Raw genomic sequence first — 26,935 nt, forward strand, 5'->3', positions numbered from 1 at the left:
ATCGGCCCAGAGGCTGGCACGAAACGGGAGGTCCTAGAAGCAGACAGAGTGAACTCAGCAATGATTACACAAGTGATTTATTTATTGATGGCAGTGAATAACAACACCTAAACCCCTCAACCTAATCTGGTGACAACTATTTACAAGAATCTATGTTCAAAGGGGAATGTGCAGGGCATCAGGAAGTTTCTCCGGAAACACTGGGGACGTGGGGAAAGCACAAAGGACAGGTTTTTCCAGGGCGGGGAGCACAGAGTCTCTCTCTAGGATACAGGGAGAGCAGAGTAAGTGAAGGAAACCAAGGCAGGGAGACCGAAGAGTTAATCAGTAGGTGTTGCTGCTTACTCGTACAAAGAGACGGTTCAGTTTTGGGGAGGAGTGCTGATCCGAGTGAGTGGTTTTGTGACAGGGAAAGAAGTCCGATCTGTGAGTCCAGTACCTTGAAGCAGACGGCAGGCAGAGAGAGTGAAGGACTGAGCAGGATCTGTTGCAAATGATGAGGTTTCCCAGCTGGAGGCTTCCAACAGAGTGAGTATTGAAGCTAGCTGCGAGCACAAGGAGAACACAGGTAAGGCCAACGTTGAACCACAGGAGACACAGAGATAAGCATCCTGTTATCACCATGAGTAGCTGACGGACTGGTGAAGGAGAGTTGCCCAGGCCGGGTTTAAATGCAGCCTCCACATTGCAGCTGATTAGTCCCAGGTGCGGGAGATTGCCTGACTCCGCCTCAGGGAGGACCCCGGAACACAGTTGCCAGCCCTGTTGACACACTCACCACTGCAGCACTTAATGAAATACCAGAGCAATTTCCTAAAATTTTGATATTTAATACTGCAGGATGAAGGGAAACCGATTTAGATCAGTGTTACTTAGCTGATGGTGAGAGTCAAGTGCAAGAAGAATGTTCTTCACAATTGAGTTTGAGTTTTTGACAGCAGTGTATGTGACCTGTAGTAAAATGATCATTTGATTAATTGTTCAAAATGGAAATATGAACATCAGTAAAATTGCACATCAGGACACCAGTATCAGCAGAAAAATTGAGATACATGAAATAGCTGTAGTTTAGCTGAATTTGTGAGCCTTTGAGCAGAGAGGTCAAGTTTAAACACTTTGAAGTTCTGGTAGGATGGACCTGTTGTACATCTTCACAGCTGAACTCACTTCCTAAATGATAGAGATGATTAGCTCAATTCAATTTAATTCAATTTTATTTATACAGCGCCAAATCACAACAACAGTTGCTTTATATTGTAAGGTAGATCCTATAATAAAATTCAGCTGTGCTCTCCAGAGTCTATATGTGATTGAGGTAGTTATTATCAGTGAGGGCTTGACATTCTGTTGGTACATACTGAGGCCTTAGGGAACAAGCTATATGATCAGAAAGTTACTGGAATTAACCCGAAGATAATCTGGTTCAAAATTGATCAGTGTCCCCTTCAAGACTATGTCACTTTTGCTTCCCAGCATGGTTACATTTTGGGGGGTTTTTTTGCCTCTGCAATGATCTCATCCAGCAACCTTTAAACTTGATTTTCAATTTGGAGAAAATGAACAAATTTGCAGGGAGACAAATTTTCAGAGGTAGGGCAGGTGGTGAAGAAGATTGAGTTGGTGTAGTCAAAAACCCATCTTTTCAATTTCCTGCATAGTGGTAGACAATGGCTTGCTGTTATTCTCAGATGCTAAAGACACCAGTACATTAAAACTCCACTTTTCCCTGGAACCTGCTGATAGATGAGATCTTGAATTTAAGTATATTTTTATTTATTTTTTGCAGTTGTCAAATCTTTGATTATAACTCATATTCTCTACCATTATGCACAGAGTTCACATTCAATCATGTTTAATTAAGGTGTGTAGCCATGTAATGTCATTTTTTTTAAGAAATAGGTATATAAAAATAACTTCTCAGTAAAAACTAAAATTACAACATTACAACACACCATTTTAAGTGATTACAATTGACAATATTAGATATTAATTAATATTATCATTATTCTTTATAATTTTGTAGTGCTTTATTATATCACAGATAATTTTGGTATGGTGTAATACAATATGTGGCTTTAAACCAGGGGTGTCAAACTGATTTTACATCGTGCGCCACATACAGCCCACTTTGATCTGAAGCGGACCGGACCAAGGATCCCGTTTCTGTCAGTGTAAAGAAGTTGCATATTTAACTGTTTTCCTGTATGACAAAGAAAAAGCTGCTGTCAGCACGACTATTTGGACTTAAAATGGTAAGAATTAAATGTGTAAAATTACAGAAAAAGTTCTGGCTGCTCAACGTTTTTTCAAGATTAACTTTAGATTTTTATAGTAGAAAGTAAAAAAATGAACTTTTCTGTTTTTCACAAAGTTACAGAGGTTTTATTAGAGACATAGCTAAGCGTTTTATAATTTGTCAGGTTTTGTGAAAGTTGAAACTTCTTCGGTATTGAAAAAGCAGCGGTCGACAACACTACACAACGGTGCGTGACAAGCAAGCGAAAGAAAGCAGAGATTTTTGATGGGAAGGCGGTCCCGAAGCACACTGAGAGATAGAGCTGTCCAGGAAGTTTCGATTAAAAGTAAGAAGGAATTCATCACATTTTTTTTCAAAAGTGAAGTGTAGTTTAGGTCTTCTTTTGCTGCTGGTTCACAGAATTTTGGTCAGAGTGACGAAATCTGCATTTTCGGTGAGATGTCGACTTCAACACGTGACAGCATGTCCGGGACCCGCGTTTTCTGTTTACATCCTTTTGCGGTATCTGTTTACCCACTCTTTTAGCTTGCATTTAAATCCAGCGCCCCTCTGTTTACGTGGCGTGACGTCTGCCCCCTTCCTTTTTTCACATAATGGTAGAGTCTGTCTTTGCATGTGATTGGCTGCATGGCGTGCCCATCAAAATAAAGCCAAACTCCTGCCTGCATACATTCTCAGCAGGGCCTGTGCGAAGGTTTTAAACTGCCTTCTGCTGCCCAGCACACCACACACAGCTCTTCTTCCTTCTCCTCTGGGTCTCAAGGTGCTGCTTAAATAGGGAAGACGTAATTAGAGTGTTGACTGCCAACTGTGTCGGGCAGCCTCCCCCTGAATCCACTGCCCTGTCCCTCCTCCGCAGAGCTAAAAAAAACCCACACATTGACATAGAAATGTTTCTTAACATTTACATTTTATCAGCAATTAACAATAATAGTAAGACTGCAGCAGTTACTGTAAAGGTGGCAGCAGGTCACTAAAAATGTGTTGCACATCAGGAGATTTTACCCTGCTAGAATTTCTGGAACAGCTGTGAATTACTGTGGATAAGTCGGCCATCTACTAAACATAAGGTCAGCGGTTTGATCCTCTGCTTCTCCAGTAATATATTGAAGTGTTCATGGGGAAAAAGCACAGAACACCAATTTACCCCCCTATGTATACCTCAGAGTTTGAATGCGCAGGTGATGAATTTAAAAAAAAAAAAAGAAAAAGAAAAAAAGCCTTAAAGTGTAAAGACTAAAATACCGTATGAATTTGTGTGTGAATGGATGACTTTATCTTTATCTTAGTTCAGTAAAACTTCAAAAGACTACTCGTCCATTTATTTAAAATAGATTTGAAGAGTACTGTGTCTCTTATAGTATGTTTCAATTATTTAATAACAACACTAACTGGCAAATCAGGAAGGTGTATTGTTGGGGTGGCTGTAGCTCAGGAGGTAGCACAGGTTATCTGGCTAATCAAAAGGGTAGTAGTTCAATTCCTGGCTGCTCCATTCTGCATGCCAAATATCCTTGGGCAAGATACTAACCCCGATGCATTCACTGGAGTGTAAATATTCAGTAGAAATGAATGCTCGGGTAAACACGTTATATAGGAACCAGTCCATTTACCATTTACGTATGCAAACAGAGAATAGGTTGTGGAGGTGGCCAATGGCCATGAATTTCCAGTCCGGGGTTTGTGTTGTAATGTTTAGTATTAGACAATTGCTAAATTTTATTATCATTTTAGTAATCTTAAGCTTTAGCTCTAACAAGGGTTTTGTTTTTGTGCTGGTTCCTATTGGGACATTTTTGTTATTCCAGTTATGAGTTTTAGTCCATGTCATATTGTTTAATACCTCCTTTTATTTTATCCCATCTTGTGTTTCATCAGTTTCCCTGTTTTGCTAATTTATACCACTTGATTATTTTGATATGGAATAATGCAATGCTACTTTAGTAGTGTCCAAGAATAAAAAATATGAAGCTGAAATGAGGAAAACCTGAAAGTAGCAGACACTAAAACAAAAATGTGACCATTTTTTGTCACATTTGTGTGGGACTTACAACTTGAACACAGCTGGGACTTGCTTGTTATTGCCATGGTGACTCATGTTGCTGATGAAGTCAAGAGGGGTTTGGTAAAATGAGCTGAAATGAAATTTATTTTGTTTAATGGTTTTGGTCACATGGTTTGTATGACAGTTGTAGATATCTGCTGATAAACACCAGCAGTGGATGAAAATGTTTAAACTTTGCAGTGTTTTACCTGATTCCTGTTTTCTTAAACCACAGCATGATGAGCTCTCTGAGTCAGTGCTCTTATGCCTTTGTTATTCATTCTCTAACACATGGCCTAAATTCAGTGCGGACTCATTCACATTCTCTGGTGGGTTTTCTAGAGTACTTGCATTGACTGTGCCCACAGTGCACTGGTGTGTGGCACTAATCTGAAGCTCTGCAGACTTGTCAGACTGCCACTAGTCAGAGAAGGTGCTGTGCCTAGCAGCTTAATGCCCAGCCAAAAGAAGAAAGCGTAAACAATTTTACACCACTGCATTACAATCTTACAATGGCATTAGACAGTTTAAACACATGCACAGCAGACACACAAGTCCACATGTAAAGATATTCAACGATTTATTGATTGTTGGGCATGCATGGACTGATGAAGGTCATCTTTTCTTTATCATCTGAGGTTTCATCAGAGAGAGGTTCCGAAAGACGATACAAAACAAAGGAAAGAAGTCAGAAAGAGGAGGGGAAAGCACTAAACTAACAAGTAGAAGTAACGCAATGTATTGTTTCGTTTTTTGTTGTGGAGATTTTAGAAATTCTCTTTACTTAAAAATGAAAATGGAGAAAAAGCTTCAGAAGTCTATTCATCCATCCATTTTCTGCCACTTATCCAGATCTGGAATGTGGTGGCAGCAGTTTAAGCAGCGATATCCAGAGCTCCCTCTCCCCACCTGTGATATTCACCATTTGGCTCTAGCTGTGTCATCAATGCATTTCCAAGCCAGCTGAGATCTCTTTTATAATCTCATTATTTTGGGCACAAAAGAAGTGGCAGGCCTATGATCTACAGCAGATGAACAGAGTATGAAAATCATCTCCTTAAGAAAGAGAAAATAACCCAATAAAGACCTGAGATGGGGCTAGTTGATGCATCTACTGCTTGATAAAGCTTCATCAGAAATGGTCTCAGTGGAAGCGTAGCTGTCCAGAAGGGAAATGGGGGAGAAAAGGCTGTGTTATGCCAAATTACACAAGAAATAGACTGAAGACCAGTGGCAACAGACTGTATGGAGTTATGATTTCACATTTGATCTTTTGTTCCAAATCATTGTTGGTATGTATGACAATAATGAGGATATATAATGATCTGTAGAACACAGTAGATGGAAGCTCTGTCATAGTTGGCCTGCATTTTTAGCCAGTGGTGTTGGGGGTTTTATCAAAGGTAATCAATTATGAACTTAGAAAGGTCCTGTTAGATTTTGATCCACCATGCAATATGATCTGGAAAGTATTTGATTGAAATTTTTCAGCATGACAGTGATCCCAAACACAGTGTGAATGCACTAGAAGCATACCTGGGTAGAGAAAAAGACGATATTGAAACTAGGGCTATCAGCATTAATGCACTAATGCGTCATCACGATTAACTCAATTAAAATTTTTAACGTATTTAACCAATCTGCAGCGCAGAATGGACAAACTTTGGACAAACTGCCCATTGACAGATACATTTCAGAGATTTTGAGTCATTCTGCGCTCCAGATGGGTTAATTTAGTTAAAAATTTTAACTGTGTCAATGGTGATGACAGATTAATCCGCATTAATGCGTTAACGTTAACATAACGTTGAAACATAACAACAAAAAAGTGTGTGCATTTCTATTTGTTTCTATATTCTGATTGCAAAAGCTGTCAGACAGGACAGGATATTATTTAAAAAAAAAACAAAACAAAAAAAAACACAAGAGAGAACAGATCAAAAGAGAGCCAGAAGCCAAAGAAGCGCTTTGGAGTGCCTTCAAGAAGTCTGGAGAAATAATCCTGAAAAAAATGAAAGACATTACAAGAGCTCACCTAAGACACTCCAGGCTTTGTTGAAGAATAAAGAGTTTGGTTTTTATATTGTATTTCCATGTATGTTTGCACATTTCAATAAATCACTGCACCCATTTCCTATTTTCCCAGCTAAATATAAAAAATGAGGCTTGGTTTCAGAATTTTGCACTGCTGTATTGTAGGCAGGAACGTAGATCAACTCTTTAAAAAAAAGAAAGTAAGCTAATTGCTAATTAGACATCCCATTTTTTGCAGTTTCACTGAGTTTTGCATGATCTGACAGGGTGGATTTGCTGGGATGTCCACTTTGAGGATGATTGGAGCCAAAGATTGTATGTATTATTTTGCGATCTACTGTACAATATAAAGCGCCTTGAGGCGACTTCTGTTGTGATTTGGCGCTATATAAATAAAATTGAATTGAAAAGATATCAAATTTGGATGCATCACTCTATCACACCTGTTGCCTCTGATTTTCAGTTCAGTTCTTACATCAGGAATTTCTCCCTGTTTCCCTTCTTTAAGAATGGCTTCTTGGCAGCCACCTTTCCCACTGAGACCATTCAGATTGACCAACTAGTAGATTTTTCTGATGGCTTCTTGGAAGAAAAATATAAAGTAACAAGGGGTCAAAACTTTTGCACAGTATTGTGCGTGTATATGTATCCCTCTTTTGAAGAAAAATTAAGAACTTTACAGTCTGACCTTGCTAAACATAGCAGGTAAGTAAGTGAAATTTATTTATATAGCACTTTTTAAGACAGGAATCTGTTACAAAGTGCTTTACTGGGAATCTAAAATAATATTATAATAATCACAAGAACAGCTAGACAGCAGTTCCCATTCCATTTATTATATATGATTTATAAATTGACACACTCAGACACTCACATTGAAAGTATAAAAAATACAAGACTACAGAGTTTTCTAGACTTTTTAGTGAGGTCTCTTCTTCATTGCTTTAATATATTATTTTAACTTAAATGACAAAAATGGAAAATTCCTATTTTTCTTAGGATAGTTTTGACAAATCCATTCATCAAGCAAGTTACTATCATTTATGTCATTTTAAAATGATATCAGAGCATAGAAAACAGAATCACATGCAGCCAGCAACTTTTCACTGAATCTATACAGCACATCCTATAAATAAAATTGACTTTCGAATATATGTGCTTCAAGTTTCATTGTACTTTGTATTACAAAATGTAAGGAAAGGTGATATCACAAGGGAAAAATTGAAATGTCAAGGAATAATTAAAGGCTGGACTGACTTTTGAGCACTAGCTAACTGACAAAGTCATGACTTTTGCAAATACATGGGTCAAAAAAGGGCTTGGCTGAACAATTTTCAAATTGCTGCAACATATGACTGATTCTTTAAAACTGATTTAAAAAATGTAATCACTGTGCTGGCAGGCATTTGAGATTTAAGATACTACAAAAACAAAGTCGAGAAATGTTCTACACTTACAAATAATGAACCAACATGGTTGAAGTGTCTTTCACATACCAGGTGATAATGGCACCTTTGCGCTCTGGAACGCATTCTTTTCTATAGCTTGCATCGTGCAAGAACAGATTACCATTGCGTCAAGCAAAGTGCAGTGCAAGCATGGCAGCTGTGGAGCACTTCTGCATGCGGTGTAATGTAAATTTGTACAACCAACAGAAAACACAGAATGATGGGGAATGGTTACATAATACACAAAGATCACAAGTGGTTGCAAAATAATAATTTTGTAGTACAGACCCAAGCACAGCACAGCACAAATTTTGAGCCATTCGCTCAACCTAGCAATCAGTGCACAAGCCACTTTCTATGTGAAATGGTTTCATTAAGAAATATTTCTAAAACTTCTGAAAACAATGAGTAATATGCAATTATTCCAGTTTGCTAAAACCAAAATAGGAGGGTGTAAGACACAGATGAATTAAAACTAGTGCAGCACAAATACACAGCTATTGTCTCCTTTAAACATGTATGTACCATATAGCTACTACTCTGGCTCACCTTGCTCTAAGAACAATAACCTGCTCCTGCTGTTTACTCATATAGTTTCATTTATTAATATATCTAAAAAATACATAATTTATCGATATCAGACCATTTTGTATGTGCATGGTTTTGTTTGCTTATTTTTGTTGTAGTAGATAACACTCACTATTCACAGTGCTTAAAACTAAACAGTACAGGCCAACACATACAGTGTGGCTGATAGCTGGCACCATTCGAATAACCATTAAAATGTACCTCAAGCCCAATACTGCTCAGCTGATTTTGCAGAGCAGCCATGAACAACTACTGAATTGAGCCACTCTCCAAAGTACTGTCTCGGGAAAGAGGAAAATAGTGTTTTTGTAAGTGTAGTATTCCTACCAAAGCAGCATACATGCATCAGTTTTTGTTTTAAATGTCACTTCAGAGTTGTCTTATTATGAGTATTTATGCTTCCATTAAAAATTGTAATATTTTAGCTCAGTTGCAGCTATTTTTTTTTTTACATATAATATAATATAATATGATATAATATAATAAGAGAAACTACAATTTCTGTAGTTAATTCGTGAAATAACTTTGCATAGGAAAGTTATATAGTTACGAAAATTATAAATAAATTTCATTTTTTCAGCATGGTATACCATTTAAGTGACATAGTCATAAGGTATTCACTCACAGAAACGGACAATCATTTAAAGAGGCTATAATTCAAAGAATATACAGAACTTGTTAATTTAAATAAAATGAAAACACCAGAATTTTCCTTTGTGCACACCTTAGCAAAAGAAAATGTATCATAAATGATCAGCATATGAATAATTTAATTTTATTTAAATTAAGTGTGGCTGATAAAAGGTATGTTAAAAAAATGTAAAAAATGTATTTTACTCATTCTGCACCTGACAGGAAGTATTCTGATAAAGATTAATACTGACGAAGTAAACATGAATATATATATTATTTTGATAACAAAATAGTTATCTACAAATGTTTTGTTATTGAGTGGATATATAAATATGTATAACAATATATATGTATTTCTATACATATATATTTACAACTAAAGGTGCACTTAAATAATGTCATCAAGAAGATGTGGGGTGCCTATCCAATCCAACGTCCTGGGCTCTGAAGCAGCCATAATCATGCACATAAACTGTTTACCGGTCCTCTTATCAATAGGATAGATTGTTGTAGGAGTGAATCTTCTGTTACTTTCCACAAACTCACAGAGCTGCTGATACACTTGTGGATATTCGTGGCGTAAGAAAACCCCTCGAATCCTTAACTCTCGTTGTATATTAATGAAACAAATTTCTCTGGCCTTCCGGCCTTCCTCTCCCTCTTTGTCGAGATCTGCTGTTCCTGGGGGTGGAGTAAGGATCAGTGTTTCCATGTCACTCTCTTGCTTGTGAACCTTTCTCTCTGGGCTAAATGAAGCCAATGCTACTTTTGCATATTTTCTGACAGTTGGAGCTTGGTTCCTTGGTGATGGCCCTTCAGGCAACTGCTCACCTACAGCAATGGATACATTTAAGATGAAACATTCGTTTGGGTCATACTCTTTACCAGCTTCCTGCAGTTCTTTACAGTACTCCCCTAGATTGTCTTTGAAGCTTTCAAGCTCTCGAAGGGACAAATATGTAGGAGACATAAGTAAACTATCCAGACCATACTGCAAGAAGTTACTAGATGACAAAGGGTTAGGAAAACCAAGGAAGAGAACTCCTCTACCTCGAGAAAGGTAGCCAACTTTGGCAATACGGGAGAAGGCTTTGTGGACTTCAACAGTCTCCCGACAGTGTTTGATGATATGACGGCAAGTGCTACCAATTCTTCCATACAGGCAGCTTTCTTTATGAATATCCCAGTCCTCCCTGCGACAATTTCGAGAGCAGTAATAGGTGTAACAGCTATGGCAGGATTTAAAATAAAGGCAGGCATTGAATAGGGTTTCTGTCCTCCGGCATTTGTTGTTAGAGCACATCATTGTGTCATCCTCATCTGGGCTCTGATCAGGGGAACACTCGTCTGCACTCTTCATTACATCACTTGCCCCATCTATATCTCGAAAAGCATCAGGATTCATTCGGATCGAGGTGGGCTGTTTGTCCAGAGGAGCTGCTTCTTCTGTGCCTGTCTTTGAACTCTTTCTGGACAAAGACACTGCTTCTTCCTCATCAATTAACTTCTTTAGTTGGTCCAGAATGTCTTCACTTGCCCTTCTGCTGGGTGGCTTATAGTCAGTCACAAGATCAGCCAGAAGTTCATCAAGTTGTTCAAGACTTTGCTGAAGTGAAGCATTGTCATGTGTCTTCTCTTTGGCTGAGCTTTCAAAGTCCCGATGAATCATTTCTGGACTCTCTGTGCTTCTGGTATCAAGAATGTCCCAACTGGCAGATCGTCCTTCAGCCTTATTAAGGCTACCTGATCGAATGTCATTATCTGTGATTGTTATTTCAGGGGTGACAAACCAGAGTTTACTGGTGCTGCTCTTTGAGATCTCTGTTGGGCTTTTGTCAATCAGTGAGTTGTCAGACATTGACAAGGCTGCATAGCGTCTTGGTGAACTAGAGAGATTAACAACCACTGGTTGTGGCTTTTCACCAGCAGATCTCTCAGGCTTTCTGGAGTCAAGAAGATCATCATAACTCTGACCTCGCTGTACAGGAAGAGGTTGTTCTCTTTCCACACGTGAGTTCAGAATATTGTCCCAAGACCTTGAGTAAGATTTGGAATCTGTACCAAATCTTTGAGGTTCAACACATGGGTTGGTATACCATGGAGTCAGTGCAGGCTCTTGTTGTACTCTTGTTGGAGTGACTTGAGATGCATGAGAGGGAGGATTGGTGGTATAACCAGATGCATCTGAGCCATACCAGTCATCTGTTTGTGAATGCATTACTCTAGCATGTCTTCTGCCTTCAGTGTAATATGCCCTAGCTGGGACATGGTGCTCTGGTGGCATTGCATACATCTCACTGGAATAATAAAACCTAGGTGGAGCAGTCTGAATTTGATAAGACCTTGGATCATCCCCATAAAATATTCTTGTTGGAGGTGTCTGTATGATATATGGCCATGGTTCAGTTGCTGCATAGGATTTGGGATACCCTGTCTTCACAGAGTATGAATAGGGCTCCATTTCAGAATAATGTGGTCTTGTAGCTACAGCATGCACTATTCGAGTTCTTGGATCTTGCACAAATTGGACTTTTGGAGTATATGCTTGTCCAGGTGTGTAACGTTCATCATGAAAGTAAGAACTTGGTTGAGGAGGAGCAGTAGTAACATATCCCCCTGGGTCATCTGCATAAAAGAACTTTGTTGGCACATTAGGACTAGAGTGAGCTCTGCGTTCTCTGCCATAGAAATCACCTGATGAAGGCATCCTCTGCAAGGAAATCTCCATAGGTTGTAAATAACTACTTGGCATGCTACGGGAATATTGATAACTTTGTCTACTTTCTGTAACAAATGAGTCAGTGGGAGTAGGCGTTCTAGAATATGAGAAATGGCGTGGCACAGTCAGGCTCCTAGTCCCTGCACTGTGGTGTCTCTGCCAGGGTATGTCCATTTGAGGTGTGGCATTTTTCCGTCCTGAATGATGTAATGTTGCATCATCAGGCTTGATGTCAACCCGACACCTGACATGAGGGCTAGTTGCTGGTTTATCCAGACCTTCATCCTCAAAATTATCAGCAGTGTAGTGAGGAGAATATCGACTACTGTCACCCATTTGTGGCTGCAACTTAATGGGATGTACTTCTTGCATATGAGCCCTGGTTGCTGCATAGGAGGGTTCCCTATGTGGTGATACTTCTGGTCTCCGACGGGAGTCTCTGTAATCCCTTTGGAACTCTCTGCCCTTCCTTCCTGAAGATGATGATCCTTCAAGAGACACGGCAGTGAAAGTTGTCTGGACTCGAGGCGCACTTTTTGACCTGGTCCTTCGTTTTTGTTCAGGGACAGTTACCTCACTGGCCATATCTGTAGTCACTGGCTGAGGAATCAACCTGTGACTAAAAATGTCAGGAGCAGAAAAACGGTACCTCTGCCGGTGGCCCAACACATTCCAGGCAACATCTTGGTTGGATGCCTGCCTATCTCCTTTCCTGTATGGAGAATCCATAGGATATTTGTGTGATTTGGGGTACTCCAGTGACTTGTAGTCAAAGGTACGGCAGTGTCTCTTATTGTCTTTGCTTTTACCGTCCTCCAGTGTGTTGGAATCTATACTATCACATTGTTTGGAAGATTGTAAGGACTTATAGAGTGAAGAAATGGGGATCACTTTTATGTCTTGATGCACCGTTGATACCAGTATGTCAGGTGGGTCTGTGCGTGTCATCTTAAAGGGATTCCTCTAGTTTTCTCCATCAAGTTGCTTTAATGTTGATGTTGCCTGGAGAAAAACAAAGAATTTCAGTCACATGTTGTACAGACATTAATAACAAAAATTTATATTAAATTCTGCAAACTATTCAGCCTTCTAGGACTGTTGTAGATCAAAACAAGAGCAGTACTACAAATTTAGTCGAGCAAAATTGTACCGCTCTAAAACCAGTCTAAATCATGGAATTGAATAAGGTCTAGGGCTGGGCCATATCATACCGTTCACGGTAATACCGGTGTAATTTTGGGCAACGATAGGAAAATGAAATATCGCGATAGAATATGGGTAAAACGCGCATGCGCAGTTCCTATGTTTACATACGCACATGGCGGCGACGCAGAATGAGAAGAGCGAAAGTGGATCGTTAAATGAAACGGATGAACCAGAATTGGTTTGTAAAAATGCTGCAACTTCAGTGGTGTGGAACTGGTTTAGCTTTCGTCCGTCAGATACACAACAAAGCACTATTTTTGGTAGAGCATGCTAGCGGGCCGTCGTTATTACCGTGTTGTTTGGAAAATACGGCACACTTAAAATCAATCCTTTGATTTTTCTGAAAATCGACAGTGCCCCTTATAATCCCGTGTGCCTTATGTATGAATTCTGGTTGTGCTTACTGACCTCGAAATGATTTTATGTGGTACACGGCGCTCGAAAATCTGTCAAATGTTTTAGTACGACTTTGCTAAGCTACGAAGCCGCACCGCTTGATGGATTGTCGGAGCATTACGGCTATCGTAGGCAGGCGCCTCGCGGAGTGATACGTACTGTGCTTCAACATAATATTACCGTATTATGTGTGTATAACCTCTTTTTAAGTTTTGTGGATATTATACATGGTTATGCTGAGGATATGTCGGCCAATTTCCACTGGAAATGCCTTTTGGTTAAACTGTCAGCAGGGAATTTGCACTGTTACATTTTTATATAACTTTAATGCACATAAAAAACAGCTGCTTGTTTAAGTGAAAATACACTGATGGGGTTTTTTGCACTAATAAAGTTGTGGAGTTGTAAAGTATTTTGTCTAGTGTCAATTATATCGTCAGTTATATCGTTATCGCAAATTTTCAAATGTATATCATGATAAATATTTTTGGTCATATCGCCCTGCTCTAATAAGGTCATCAAATTTCTTTCTCTATTTCAAGATTAACTTCTCTTGTGAACAATTTGGAATAGAATTGTTGCTAACACAGATGCAGCTAGTGAGATGCCACTTAGGCAACTACTTAACTAATAAGATATTGAGGGTGGCAACAATCAGTTGGGGGCGGCAGGGAGGGGATCCCCCGTTATCTTCAATCGAATTTCCCACATTGACTAAGACTTAGTGATTCCCAGACCTATGCCTAGCTGTACACACACACACTGCACAAAGACACATATCTATCCACATTGACCCTGAGGGGACAGATGCGAGATGAGCAGGTCACCCACTGCCCATAACACGAAGAACCCAGGACCCACGCAAACAGCTTGCATGGGTCCCAGGCCCACTTTTCTTGTTCTCTCTTCTGTACGCCAGAGCACCGCTGCATGCAAGGCCACCACCCCTTGCTCCAACAGCAGTAACCTAGCTGATCAACAATGTAGTTGACAAAAGTCAATATTCTCCCAAAGGGCCTGAAAGAACTCAACAGCCACCGAGGCTCAGATTGGGCATGTTTAAGTGGGCCTCTTGTTAGAGCGGCCAAGAGGGTGCAGACCACCCCCATGGAACCAGGGGCCTAACCAGAAAATCTGCAACCCCCGCATCAGAGCCCCAGGTTAAGCTCCTGGACCTGCAAAGAAGAGGCAAGCCACCCGGCCTGGGGCCAGCACCCGTCTCCAGGCCCCTCCAGGCCCTAGGAATCCGCTAGACACCCATAGCCCTAGAGACCACCCCCAGCCACCTGCAACGCAGACAGGGAGAGGGGACTACAGTCGACAACTATCATCAACTAAGCAATGTACTTGATCAGTGGGGACCAGAGAGAAATAAACAAACTAGATGATAACAGTAGATCTATAAGTACATTTCTATATTGAGTTATACAGAATCTGTTTTTTAATTTTTCTTTCATGATTATAGTTTTAATTAGTGATGTGTAAGGAAGTAAGATGTATATGTGACGTATTTACTTTCATAGCATATTCACTTACGTCACCTAAGATACACAGCTACGTGGGGTTGGGATATAGCAACTAATTCATATGAATAGGTCCCCATAAGGATGGGTCCTGTTCAGAGGTTCTCTGCCAGAACCTCTATGAACAGGAATACAAGATCATATACCATGATGTGTCCATATAGTTATCTGTTGTGTTCACTGTGCAGTGTGTTCTATGTATAGTTTTGTATTGTATAATTTGTAAATTGTAAAGTGTCTTGAAGTTTTGGTCTGGATTGATGGAAAGATCTCACTCCCACTTTATGGTTGGAAAGGAAATTGAATCATCATTTTAATAATAACATTTTTGATAACAATTTGGGGGTACAGAAATGTAATAATTCATAATCAAGTTCAGTTCATTGGGATTAAATCTTTCCTGTTTGATGGATTTCAATTCCTGATATTCAAGAAACTTACTTTTGCTGATGAATTTCTGAAATGAAACAGAGTTTCTATCTTGAATAACATGTAACCAAAATTTGGTAGTTCTACACCACCATTGTGTTTTGGCTTTTGTAGAGTTTTAAGACTCCTTTGTGGAAATTCTTCCCATGAGAAATATAGGTAAAGTTTTCCAACATGTGAGACCATTTACAGTAGAGGAATATGGTTCAACTGTACCATGTCTGAGACCCTGGGAGAAAAATAATTATACCTAAATATCTAATGTTGCCTGACTATAGTAACACAGTGGAGGTTTTCTAAAAATTACAATTCAGAGGCAACTGTTGATTTGCTCCAGTTGATGGAGTAGTTTGATATAGATGAATACTTTCTATTAGTGTGATTGTCCTCAGAAGATAGGTTTGTGTGTTACCAAGGACAAATAATACATCATCAGCATATAAGCTTATCTTACGGTTTGTATTTTCTTTTAATATTTACATATGTGTTGGACTGCTGCTGAGAGTGACTCAATGAAAATGACAAAAAAGGAAGTGGCAGAGTGGATAGCCCTGTCTGGTGCCCATTTGCAGATTGGAGCTTTGGAAAGTAAGATCAAAATAAGCAATAATCTATTACATTTATTAGTTTGCATGTGTTAGTGGCTGAGTGTCTGCCCCTGATAAAACCTGTTTAGTCAGGGTGTATTATAAATGGAGTGATTTTTTTTCCTAATCTTCTGGCAAGGGCTTTGCAAAGTATTCTGTGGTCTAGATGTATGTGTGACATTGGGCAGTAGCTGGATGGTAGTCATCTATCTTTGCATGGTTTAAGAAGTAGACTAATGATTGTAGGGTTCTTAAACATAAGCTGGTTAAACTTAGAGGTGAGGCGGTGGTGACTTGTAGCTTGGCTGCAGAAGAGGATGGGGCAGCATCCTCACCTGGGACAGTGCTAGGGGAGCAGATAGCCATCATTTAATCATCATTTAAATGGGAGCATTCCGTAGCTCAGGAGGTAGAACAGGTCACCTAGTAATCAGGAGGTTTTCCAGGAACACCCAGCCAAGTCATAAGCATAAAGAATAAACAACTGTTGAAACAGACAGGCATATCATTACATGGTTTTTGAACTACTAATGCTGCTGAGACCAGTCAGGAACAAGTACAACTTATTGCCAGCAATGTGGACCAAGCTCTCACGACAGTTCTACAGTGGCTGAATGGCTTATAGCAACAAGCTGGACACCCCACTTCTGATACTCTGTACCCCCGAAGGATGTGTTTTTTGCCTTCAAGTTCACAAAGCACATGTAGACTGGTTGGGAGAACTGCAGACTCAAATATCCTCAAGAGGAAAAAGAGCTGGTCCAGTGTTCTACTACCAGGAAAAAGACCACTGAAGCTGATGTTCGAATAGGACAAAGTCTCCTTTCCAGTACCTTGGCATTGACCTTCTTAGGGAAGCTGAGTAGTGTGATGCCCCTATAGTTGGAACACTGTTGGTGATCCCCCTTCTTAAAGACAGGAATCACCACCCTGGTTTCCCAACCGAAAGGTTCTGCTCCAGATTTCCACGTGATATCAACCAAGACAGCCCTACAACTAGGGCTGCACGATTTTGCATAAAATGAGAATCACGATTTTTTTGCTTAGAATTGAGATCACGATTCTCTCACGATTTTCTTTTCCAGTATAAATATTTATTGCACTTATTAACTGCACATCAACTTCGTAACAGTTGAGACTGAACATAAAAACAATAAATGAACATAAAAACAATAAATGTCTCACATTTTGTCGTTGCCGCAAAATGTTGAACCGCTTGTAATTCCGTTTCCACCATTGCTCGACACTGCGTGTATAGAGCAGGTAGTGCAACATTTGAAAAATAGTTGCGGGACGGCACTGTGTAGCGTTTGTCTAGGGCAGGGGTCGGCAACCCGCGGCTCCGGAGCCGCATGCGGCTCTTTAGTCCTTATACTGCGGCTCCGCGTGGTTTGGGAAAATAAATTAGAAGTATTTCGCTGAAGTGTATTTTATTTATGTTAGTTCTTTTTAACTCGTAGTTCTAAATTGGAAGATTATTGTGATATTTTAATATAAATATAAAATTATATTCTATTATTTTTTCCTCGCTCAATATAAGCGTCACACTCGCGGAAGCCGGTATTCCCAGCGAAACACCGTGTATTTATCGAGACTTTCAACCCCAGGTAGGCCAATTATGGATCTTCGGATCCACATTATGTCAGCAGCTCCACCGTGAACTATGTTAAAGACAAACACCGCTCACGCCTCACAGACGACAGATGACAGCTTACAGTCCTGCATAAACTGACTTCGCACAGCACCGATTAGCAGACGCTGTGAGCAGAGGTTCAGGATCAGAAGTCCCATTGTAAACACATCACGGCAGACCCGACGATGTTTGCATGAACCCGCTTTTCAGCATCTCTTTATTGACCACTTTTCACGCACGGTTGCTGTACGCATACAGCCGGCTGTAGCTTCGCAGCTCACAGCCCGACACACACCACCAACAACAACAGCAGAGAGAGCACAGACTTTAAGGCGGCGAGGCGTGATTGCGGGCGCCGCTCAGGTGCGTCCGCCTCCCCTGCAGCGGCGCTGCAGACCACGCCCCCGCCGCACGCATTAACCAGGTAAAATACATATTTAGGCAGAATTTTGCAAATATCTATTTTTCATTTTTCAGCAGCATAGTGCTTTTTTACCAATTATTTTTTTTAAAGTCAGGTCAAGGCTCCAAAAGCCCAAAGGAGATATAAGGGAGGCGGCTCACAACAGTTTTTGTTTGCTACATGGATCATTTTAGTTCAGCTGGGTGTCTTTGCTTTTGTTATATTTCTTTAAGAGTTCAAAATGTGTTGATTACATAAATAAAATGTAATTTTCTCTGTAGCACTTCATGGATTTCATAAGCAGCACACCTTAGTTGTTCACACAAAGGTAGAAAACAATATATACAGTGTTATCTTCATTTTAGATGTCAAAAAGTATTTGCGGCTCCCAGTGTTTTCTTTTGCATGGAAACCGGGTCCAAATGGCTCTTTGGGTGTAAAAGGTTGCAGACCCCTGGTCTAGGGTGTTGATCATTTTCCTAAATCCCTCGTTTTGCACAGTGTTGATGGGAGCCATATCTTTAGCCAGGTGATAAGTGATAGCCTCCGTAATTTCTTTGTGCCTGCGGGAGTTCGACGGGTATGGGAATGGGGAAGCGCTGTATAAGGTTCCCGTTATTGATGTGGTTGACCGGGACGGATTTTCTCCTGTCACTTTCTTGGCCTTTACAGCTTCGTCATCTCTCACGTGCTCTCCGTTGTTTTTTCCCTGCCAGCTGGCTTCGGTTTTACGTGGTATAAGGCTCCGCCCTTGTCATTTGTTGAGCAGGAAGAGTGAGGGCTTGTTTTCATGCAGATTATGTCCCGGATCAAAATGTGGTACAATCGTCATCTTTTTTTTTTCTTTTTTTTTTTAAAATCGTTGTCATTTGGAAATGAGATCGCACATAAGTATGAATTGAGATCGCGATTTTCTAACGATTAATTGTGCAGCCCTACCTACAACATGTAAGGCCTTAAGGAGATAGATAGCTCCATTCATCTCTGGTTTGGTGGTTACCACCTCAACAGGCACTGTCACATAGAGCCTGTGAACTTTCAGCATACTGCATTGTCTTTAATCTATCTGTTGTGTATATTGCTACCACATTACTTAAAAAAAAAATCATCAATGGAGTTGCTAAAAGCTCCACCTGGAAAAACCTCAGGAACTGCCACACCAGTCTGGGTCTTTTTGGACTCCTTTTATAGTAAAGTTCCTTGGTGGTTCGATTCCTGGTTCCTGCATGCCAAATATCCTTGGGCAAGATACTAACCCCCACCTGCTCTCCGATGCATCCATCGGAATATGAATGCGTATGAATGTATGTTAGTTAGAAAGCACTGACAAAGCGTAGACAACCGTGCTTGTGTGAATGGGTGTGTACGGATGAATGCGGCGTGTTGTATAGAGTGCTTTGAGTACTCCAGGAGAGTAGAAAAGCGCTATATAAGAATCAGAATCAGTCAACAAACTGCTCGAAATGAGTTGACAGAAACAGTTCAGGTATTTTGAATCATTCTGCACTCTAGATGCGTTGTGTTAAAAATTTTAATCGCGTTGACTGTGATGGCGGATTAATTTGCGTTAACGCGTTAATTTTGACAGCACTAGTACAAATACATACTCACATACTCACCCAACATTGAGACACACAGAACGCAGTATACACACTCCCAATACATACTCTATGCTCCCAGGTCCAGGCACCAACATGCCCAGAGGGGCAATCTGTCCCCAGACCAAGGATATGGTTCCCTTTACTCTGGGGTGGAGACAAACAGACTACCCCGGTCCCCCAGCAGCAGGGAAGTCCACCAGCCCAGACACCAACCAGACCTCCTCCTGACCCCCTGCTTCAGAGAGCAAACAGAAAATGGGGGTGTGAGAAGAGGGAAGAAATTAGCGATGGGGAGGCAAGGAAAGGGGTGGGGGGAAAAGTACCCCCTCCTTGCAGCCAGCCTTCTCGTTGGCCCCCATGGGCACCCCCGTTCCCCAAAATCCACCAAGGGCAGAGGGCTCAGGCCCATCGAGACCAGGGCCCACAGCAGCAGCACTACCATGGCCCACAGAGCCCATTCGATCCCTACCGCAGAGGAAAACTACACCCACCCCAACATTCAGTCAACTCACAGACTACACCTGCAGAGTGTATTCCACAAGAGCAGAAACCACCTGCAAAAGATGGTAACAACCTCCACGCCATCTAAAGAGGCCCCAGCTCTACCAATGCACCAAAGGCCCCGCGTCAGCGCCGGGCCCCATGCATGCACCCACGCACAACTCCAGTGACACACCAACCAGGAACCAAGCCCCCCCAGGCTAGCCAGAACACCAGCTTGGAAGCAAAGCACCCATAGAACCCCAAGTCCCCAAGCCTGGCCCGGACCCGCACTGCGATGTCTGCCAGCATAGACCTCCCCGAGCCCTGCTGCATGCAGCCACCAGAAAAACACCACTCAAGAGTCACCAGAGCCCCATCCCCATCAGCACTACAGCCCCCAGGTCAGGACCCCCAAGAAACCCACCCCTAGCCCATTAGTTTTATTTTTTCCAGTTCATGAGGACAGTCTACTTAGCAATGCAGAAACCGGTGACAGCCATGTGGACTGTATTCATCTCCGTAGTGAAATCATCTAAGTCACTCAGCAAGCAAAGGGGAGGCTGAAATGTTACATTTCAGACACTGATAGTCTTCACATATCCTGCGCTAAAATGTCTGAAAAAGTGGACAGAAGCAGAGAGCGTGGATATAATTGTCAGGTGTATTGTCTTGACAGTGTGTGCAGTTGTTAGAAGATGTAAAACCGATCCTGAACATCCGCTGACCTGTATAGTGCACCCTGTGTAGTATTTTATATTGTATTAATTGTATACTGTCATTTCTAATCAATTTAAATGTTTTTAAACATGTCTGAAGAAGAACATGTCAGAAGTTGTTGTCCAAGCTGACTGATAGATCCGCCTTCTATTTCGCAATAGGAAGTGATATTGATTAATTTATTTCGGAGTGTCCTGTATATTTTAGACAGTAATTTGAGGGGTTTTGAGATTAAGGAATTATACCACACTTGGTGGTGTTTATAATTTGACTTGATTAGGCTTAAATTTCTTTCTACTATAGATTTAATTTGTTAATATTCTAAAAATCTATTCTTGATAATTCCATATTGTTTAACTAATCTGTCAAATGGAATAAAGTCTGTTTCTTCGAATATTCATAACTGTTCAAAGTATTTAATTCCTTTACAACTCCAATCTGCAAAGTTTATCATATTACTGTTCTGTAGTATGTCAGGGTTGTTCCAAATGGGTGTTTGAAGACCATGGGATCAATGAAGACTCTGTCATTTTTAGAAACTCCCACCATGCTGTTAGAGAGGAGCTGATATTGATGCTTTTAAAGCAATGAGCTACCATCATTGAGCTACCATTCATTAGCTCAATGATGATTGAATGGTAGGACCGAAATCTCTATATTTTCCATAGTTCCAGTTCTACATCCACTACTCACTCCACCACACCAATCTTAGAACTGAAGAAGCTTCTCAGATGAGAGGTGAAACATCTTCAAGAAACTAAAAGAAGTCCAGACGTTTTTCTTTCCAAGCTACTTAGACTACCTAGACTTTTTTTGTTCTGTATTGTCAAATGTTTGAGGCATGGAAGCCTTAAAAATCTAAATTATAATACAGTATTAAAAACTGAAGTTGTTATACATGTGTACTTGATTTTTTATTGTGGTATTACAATAAAATACTTATAACTACAGAAAAGGTAAGAAGACTTTTAAACTGATATAGGAATTCTGTTCAGGAGCAGTATGTGGGAGGCTGTGTGTGAGCAAGGAAGAGAGAAAACTCCTTCATCAAAGCTTTTCAGTTGTGCCAACACGCCTAACACAGTTTTTGGTTCAGTAACAACTACTACAAATAAAAGCTGTTTGTATAGCTAGCGTGAAATCCATCTAAGCTGCTGATACTTTACATTAACTGATAGCAATTATGCTGCTGCTGATGTATGGTGGTTTAAACACAACCACAAAACTGAATGCATCTGCTACAGATTGGCTTGTTGCCACCAATGCCCAATCCAGCTTTTTGAATCAGCAACCCATGAGCCATTACCACTCAAAACTGCCTAACAGTCAACATATGAAATTTAAAATTTCCTACAGTGACATTATAAGATTTTTTTCATATTAAATATTCAAATGGACAGATCTGACCAAAAGATGACATTGGGAATAGATAAAATATTCCATGGTAAAAATAAGATGGAAACATAACAGTGAGAATATGGCATATACTTTATACAGCAGTAAGAAATTACAGCAACAGCAAAAAATGATAAACTCTAACAGGCTTCAAAATATAACCCCATTGTTCCTGGGAAAATTTGATCTTTTGAAAACATCTCCCAGTAAAAATAACACACTTCTCATGATAATTTAATGCTTGTTTCAAGGTGTAACACATAACATTCTACATATCTAGGTGAGAGGAAGAGGGAAACACCATGTCTTTCATGTGTTTCCTCTTGCACAAAATAGGAGAGGGACCATCCAGCTTGTATGTCAGCACTCAGTTCAAAAGCCTGCATCTCTGATGGCATGGAGTGCATTAGTGCTTATCAAATTGGCAGCATGTGGATCCTGAAAGGCGCCATCAGTGCCAAAAGGTATATACAGAATTTAGAGGAACATACACTACCGGTCAAAAATTTGGACACACTTTCTCATTTAATGTTTTTTCTTTATTTTTACTTTTTACATTGTAGATACATAATGAAGACATCAAATATTGGAAACAAGATATAAGAAATTATGTAGCAAAGAAAAAAAATGATAAATAACTCTAAATATGTCTTATATTTTAGATTCCTGAAAGTAGCCACCCTTTGCTTTGTTGACAGAACCGTAAACCCTTGGCCTTCTCTCAATGAGCTTCATGATGCAGTCACCTGAAATGGTTTTCACTTCACAGGTGTGCCTTGTCAGGGTTGATTTGTGGAATTTCTTCTCTTCTTAATGGGGTTGGGACAGAGGTCTGCAACCTTTTACACCCAAAGAGCCATTTGGACCCGGTTTCCACGCAAAAGAAAACACTGGGAGCCGCAAATGCTTTTTGACATCTAAAATGAAGATAACACTGTATATATTGTTTTTTATCTTTATGGTTTGTGTGAACAACTAAGGTGTGCTGCTTATGAAATCCATGAAGTGCTACAGAGAAAATTAAATTATATTTATGTAATCAACACATTTTGAACTCTTAAAGAAATATAACAAAAGGAAAGACACCAACCTGAACTAAAATGATCCATGTAGCAAACAAAAACTGTTGTCAGCCGCCACCCTTATATCGCCTTTGGGCTGTTGGAGCCTTGACCTGACTCTTAAAAAATAATTGGAAAAAAGCACTATGCTGCTGAAAAATGAAAAGTAGATATTTGCAAAATTCTGCCTAAATATGTATTTTACCTGGTTAATGCGTGCGGCGGGGCGTGGTTTGCAGCGCCGCTGCAGGGGAGGCGGGCGCACCTGAGCGACACCCGCAATCACGCCTCTACGTCTGCGCTATCTGTGCTGTTGTGTTGTTGGTGGTGTATGTCGGGCTGTGAGCTGAAAAGCTACAGCCGGCTGTATGCGTACAGCAACCATGTGTGAAAAGTGCTCAATAAAGAGATACTCAAAAGCATGCTCATGGAAACATCGTCGGGTCTGCCGTGATTTTTTTACAATGGGACTTCTGCTCCTGAACCTCTGCGCACAGAGTCCGCAAATCGGGGCTATACGAAGTCAGTTTACGCAGGACTGTAAGCTGTCATCTGTCAGGCGTGAACGGTGTTTGTCTTTAACATAGTTCACGGTGGAGAATAGCTGCTGACATAATGTGGATCCGAAGATCCATAATTGGCCTACCTGGGGTTGAAAGTCTCGATAAATGCATGGCGTTTCGGCGGGTATACCGGCTTCCGCGAGTGTGACTCTTATTTTGAGCGATGAAAAAATAATAGAATATAATTTTATTTTTATATTTCAATATCACAATAATCTTCCAATTTAGAACTACGAGTTAAAAAGAACTAACATAAATAAAATACACTTCAGTTAAATACTTCTAATTTATTTGCCCAAACCACGCGGAGCCGCACTTTAAGGACTAAAGAGCCGCAGGTTGCCGACCCCTGGGTTGGGACCATCAGTTGTTTTGTGCAGAAGTCAGGTTGGCACACAGCTGACAGCCCTATTTGACAACTGTAAAAATTCCTATTATTGCAAGAACCAATAAGCTAAGTGAAGGTAAACAACAGTCCATCATTACTTTAAGAACTGAAGGTCAGTCAGTCTGGAAAATTGCTAAAACATCCAATATGTACCCAAGTGGAGCTTCAAAAATCACAAAGCACTACGACGAAACTGGCTCACATAAGGGCCGCCCCAGGAAAGGAAGACAAGTTAACAGCACCTCAGAGTAGAGCCCAGATAAATGCCACACAGACTTCCAGTAGTAGACAAATCTCTACATCAACTCTTCAGAGGAGACTGTGTGAATGAGGCCTTTATGGTCAAATAGCTGCTAAAGAACCAATCCCAGGGAAAAGCAACAAGCAGAAGGGATTTGTTTGGCCAAGAAACACAAGGAATGGACATTAGACCAGTGAAAATCTGTGCTTTGGTCTGATAATTCCAAATTTGAGATCTTTGGTTTTACCCACAGTGTCTTTGTGTCTTTGGTCTTTACATGCATAGTTCCTATCGTTAAGTATGGAGGATGAGGTGTGATGGTGTAGGGATGCTTTGCTGGTGACACTGTTGGGGAATTTATTCAACACTGAAGGCACACTGAACCAGCATGGCTACCACAGCATCCTGCAGCAGCGTGCCATCCCATCCCAAACACACCTCCAGCCTGTGTAAGGGCTATTTGACCATGAAGGAGAGTGATGGAGTGCTGCACCAGATGGCCTGACCTTCACAGTCACCTGACCTAAACCTAATCGAGAAGGTTTGGGAGGTGATGGACCAAAGAAAACAGCCAACAAGATTTTGGAAAACCATTTCATGATTACTGCTTTCTGTGCAAAGCAGTAATCAAAGCAAAGAGTGGCTGTTTTGAATAATCTAAAATACAAAACATGTTTTAAGTTATTTCACACTTTTTTGTTTACTACATAATTCCATATGTGCTTCTTCAAAGTTTTGATTCCTTCAGTGAGAATCTAAAATGTAAATAGTCATTTAATTAAAGAAAAAACATTAAATGAGAAGGTGTGTCCAAACTTTTGACTGGTAGTGTATGCTCGTATCCAGACAACATCTTTTGTAGGGAAGGAATTGTGTATTTCAGCAAGATAATGCTAAACCACATACTATATCTATTACACGTAAAACTCACAGTAGAAGATTTCAGGGCTTTCACCATATGCATGTTCAGTTATGGTTCCCTTTTAGATACTAAATCATCACACAAAAAGACATATCTCAGCTTGTCTTGCTGTTGCATGCACGAGGGAAAGGCAATAGCAATGACATCCTAATATAGCATTTTTATATCAAGTAAAATTTTATTCCACGGACAACATGATATGGCATAGCCCTAATGAAAAGCAAAAATTTAACTTCATCCCCTCCCAAACTGAAACAAAAAAAAGTAACTAGGACAAACTTATATGACAGCTGGATGTGTGGTTCATACATTCTCTCTTTGGATTGTGTATAAAGTGTTTTGTTTTGAAGAACATATGAAATTTCAAGACCAAAACTCAACCCAAGATGCACTGTGCAGCAGACTTGAGGGCTCCATCTCTTTACTTGTTCTTAATCCAAGTGGAGCAGTCTCTGGTATCTTGTGTGTCAGCCCCATAACTTAACTATTACAGGCAAGCTGATTCCTCACCTCTACAAATGCCATTTTCTTCTCACTTTCGTGCATACATTGGCAGACAAATGATGTTTGTAGATGACTGACAGTGTGCTGGATCAATGTTTCTGCTGCAGTTTCCTCACAACATGTCTATTGTTCTTCTTAGACACCTCTGTATGTGGCCTCTCTGTGGCCACATGCCGACCCTATTGCATTACAGCAGAAATCTGGCTTTACTGGCTTAAAGTGGTAAAATTATTAGTTTGTACTGACCATTTGATAATGGACCAATTAATATGGGAGGCAATAAAGCAATGATGGGTATTAATGGGCGCAATGATAGGCATTTGCCAGTATTTTTGACATCTTTGTATCTATGCTGAGGGGATACACAGTGCTGAGGGCTAGCACTAGCATTTTTTAAATAAAACGAACTCTGGTCTCAAAGCCGTGAATCAAGCGTGAATAAACGTCGCATGGGATCGCTGGGGTAGCTAATACTGCGCAGGCTACTATCCTGATTGCTGCAGCACATCCTGCAGCTCCTGCTGCTGCCTGGAGCCTGAATCCTTAAGAGGATGATGTCAGTGTTCGATGATGGGAACACATTAGCCTATCGTCAGCCAGCAGAAAGCAAAAAAAAAAAAAAAAAAAAGTAGCCAAATGAATAATACAAAGAACCAATACCCCATCTATGCTCAGAACATGCAATGCTCTGCGAGCTTCGAGTGATTACAAGCAGTTTAATTATTAGACCATAGATCCGAGAACAAGGTGTACAGTCTGCATGTTGTTCGGCCCGTATTACCGTCGCAGTGTTGTGAAATTAAGCAGAGATTTGCGAGGGGGAGACGATCCAATACGCATCATCCGTGCCTGGGTGCATAATAGTGCACAGCGCGATACCGTAAATCAAAAGCTGCATCTTACCGCATCAGTTCGGATTCCCAGCTTGTGCTTATCCATTTTCTGTTAGGGACGTGACACGAGGGAGTGTGATAGTGGTTTCTCAGTGACGACATCGAACATGTGCAAAAGGCAAAGCTGCTCCTTATTGGTCAGAATCTTTAGAATTTTTTCTCCTCCTCCCTACTCGGTAGATTGCTGCGTTACCCTGCTGCAACATCCACACGTATGTCGCCGCAACCCATGCTCTGTCCCTTCTCCCTTCCCCCGCCCTCCCGCTT

The 26,935-nt window shown here is 40.5% G+C and overlaps 1 protein-coding gene across 6 annotated transcripts; it reads right to left on the bottom strand.

Moving 5' to 3' along the window:
- On the bottom strand, window positions 1-26,935 carry ajm1 (apical junction component 1 homolog). Of its 6 annotated transcripts, none has more exons than XR_003221083.1 (4): window positions 26,679-26,935; window positions 622-12,725; window positions 346-545; window positions 2-263 (listed from the first exon to the last, which is right to left on the bottom strand). XR_003221083.1 is itself a non-coding variant. In XM_005449445.4 (2 exons), the coding sequence occupies exon 2, from the start codon at window positions 12,669-12,671 to the stop codon at window positions 9,393-9,395; it is 3,279 nt and encodes a 1,092-aa protein (XP_005449502.1). In that variant the 5' UTR covers window positions 12,672-12,725; window positions 26,679-26,935; the 3' UTR covers window positions 1-9,392. The 6 variants fall into 6 exon arrangements, 1 of the variants encoding a protein (XP_005449502.1); XR_003221086.1 differs by having other exon boundaries at window positions 168-263; window positions 440-545; window positions 640-12,725; XR_003221085.1 differs by having other exon boundaries at window positions 168-263; window positions 440-545.

This window comes from Oreochromis niloticus, linkage group LG7, assembly GCF_001858045.2.
Source record: "Oreochromis niloticus isolate F11D_XX linkage group LG7, O_niloticus_UMD_NMBU, whole genome shotgun sequence".
Taxonomy (NCBI): Eukaryota; Metazoa; Chordata; class Actinopteri; order Cichliformes; family Cichlidae; genus Oreochromis; species Oreochromis niloticus.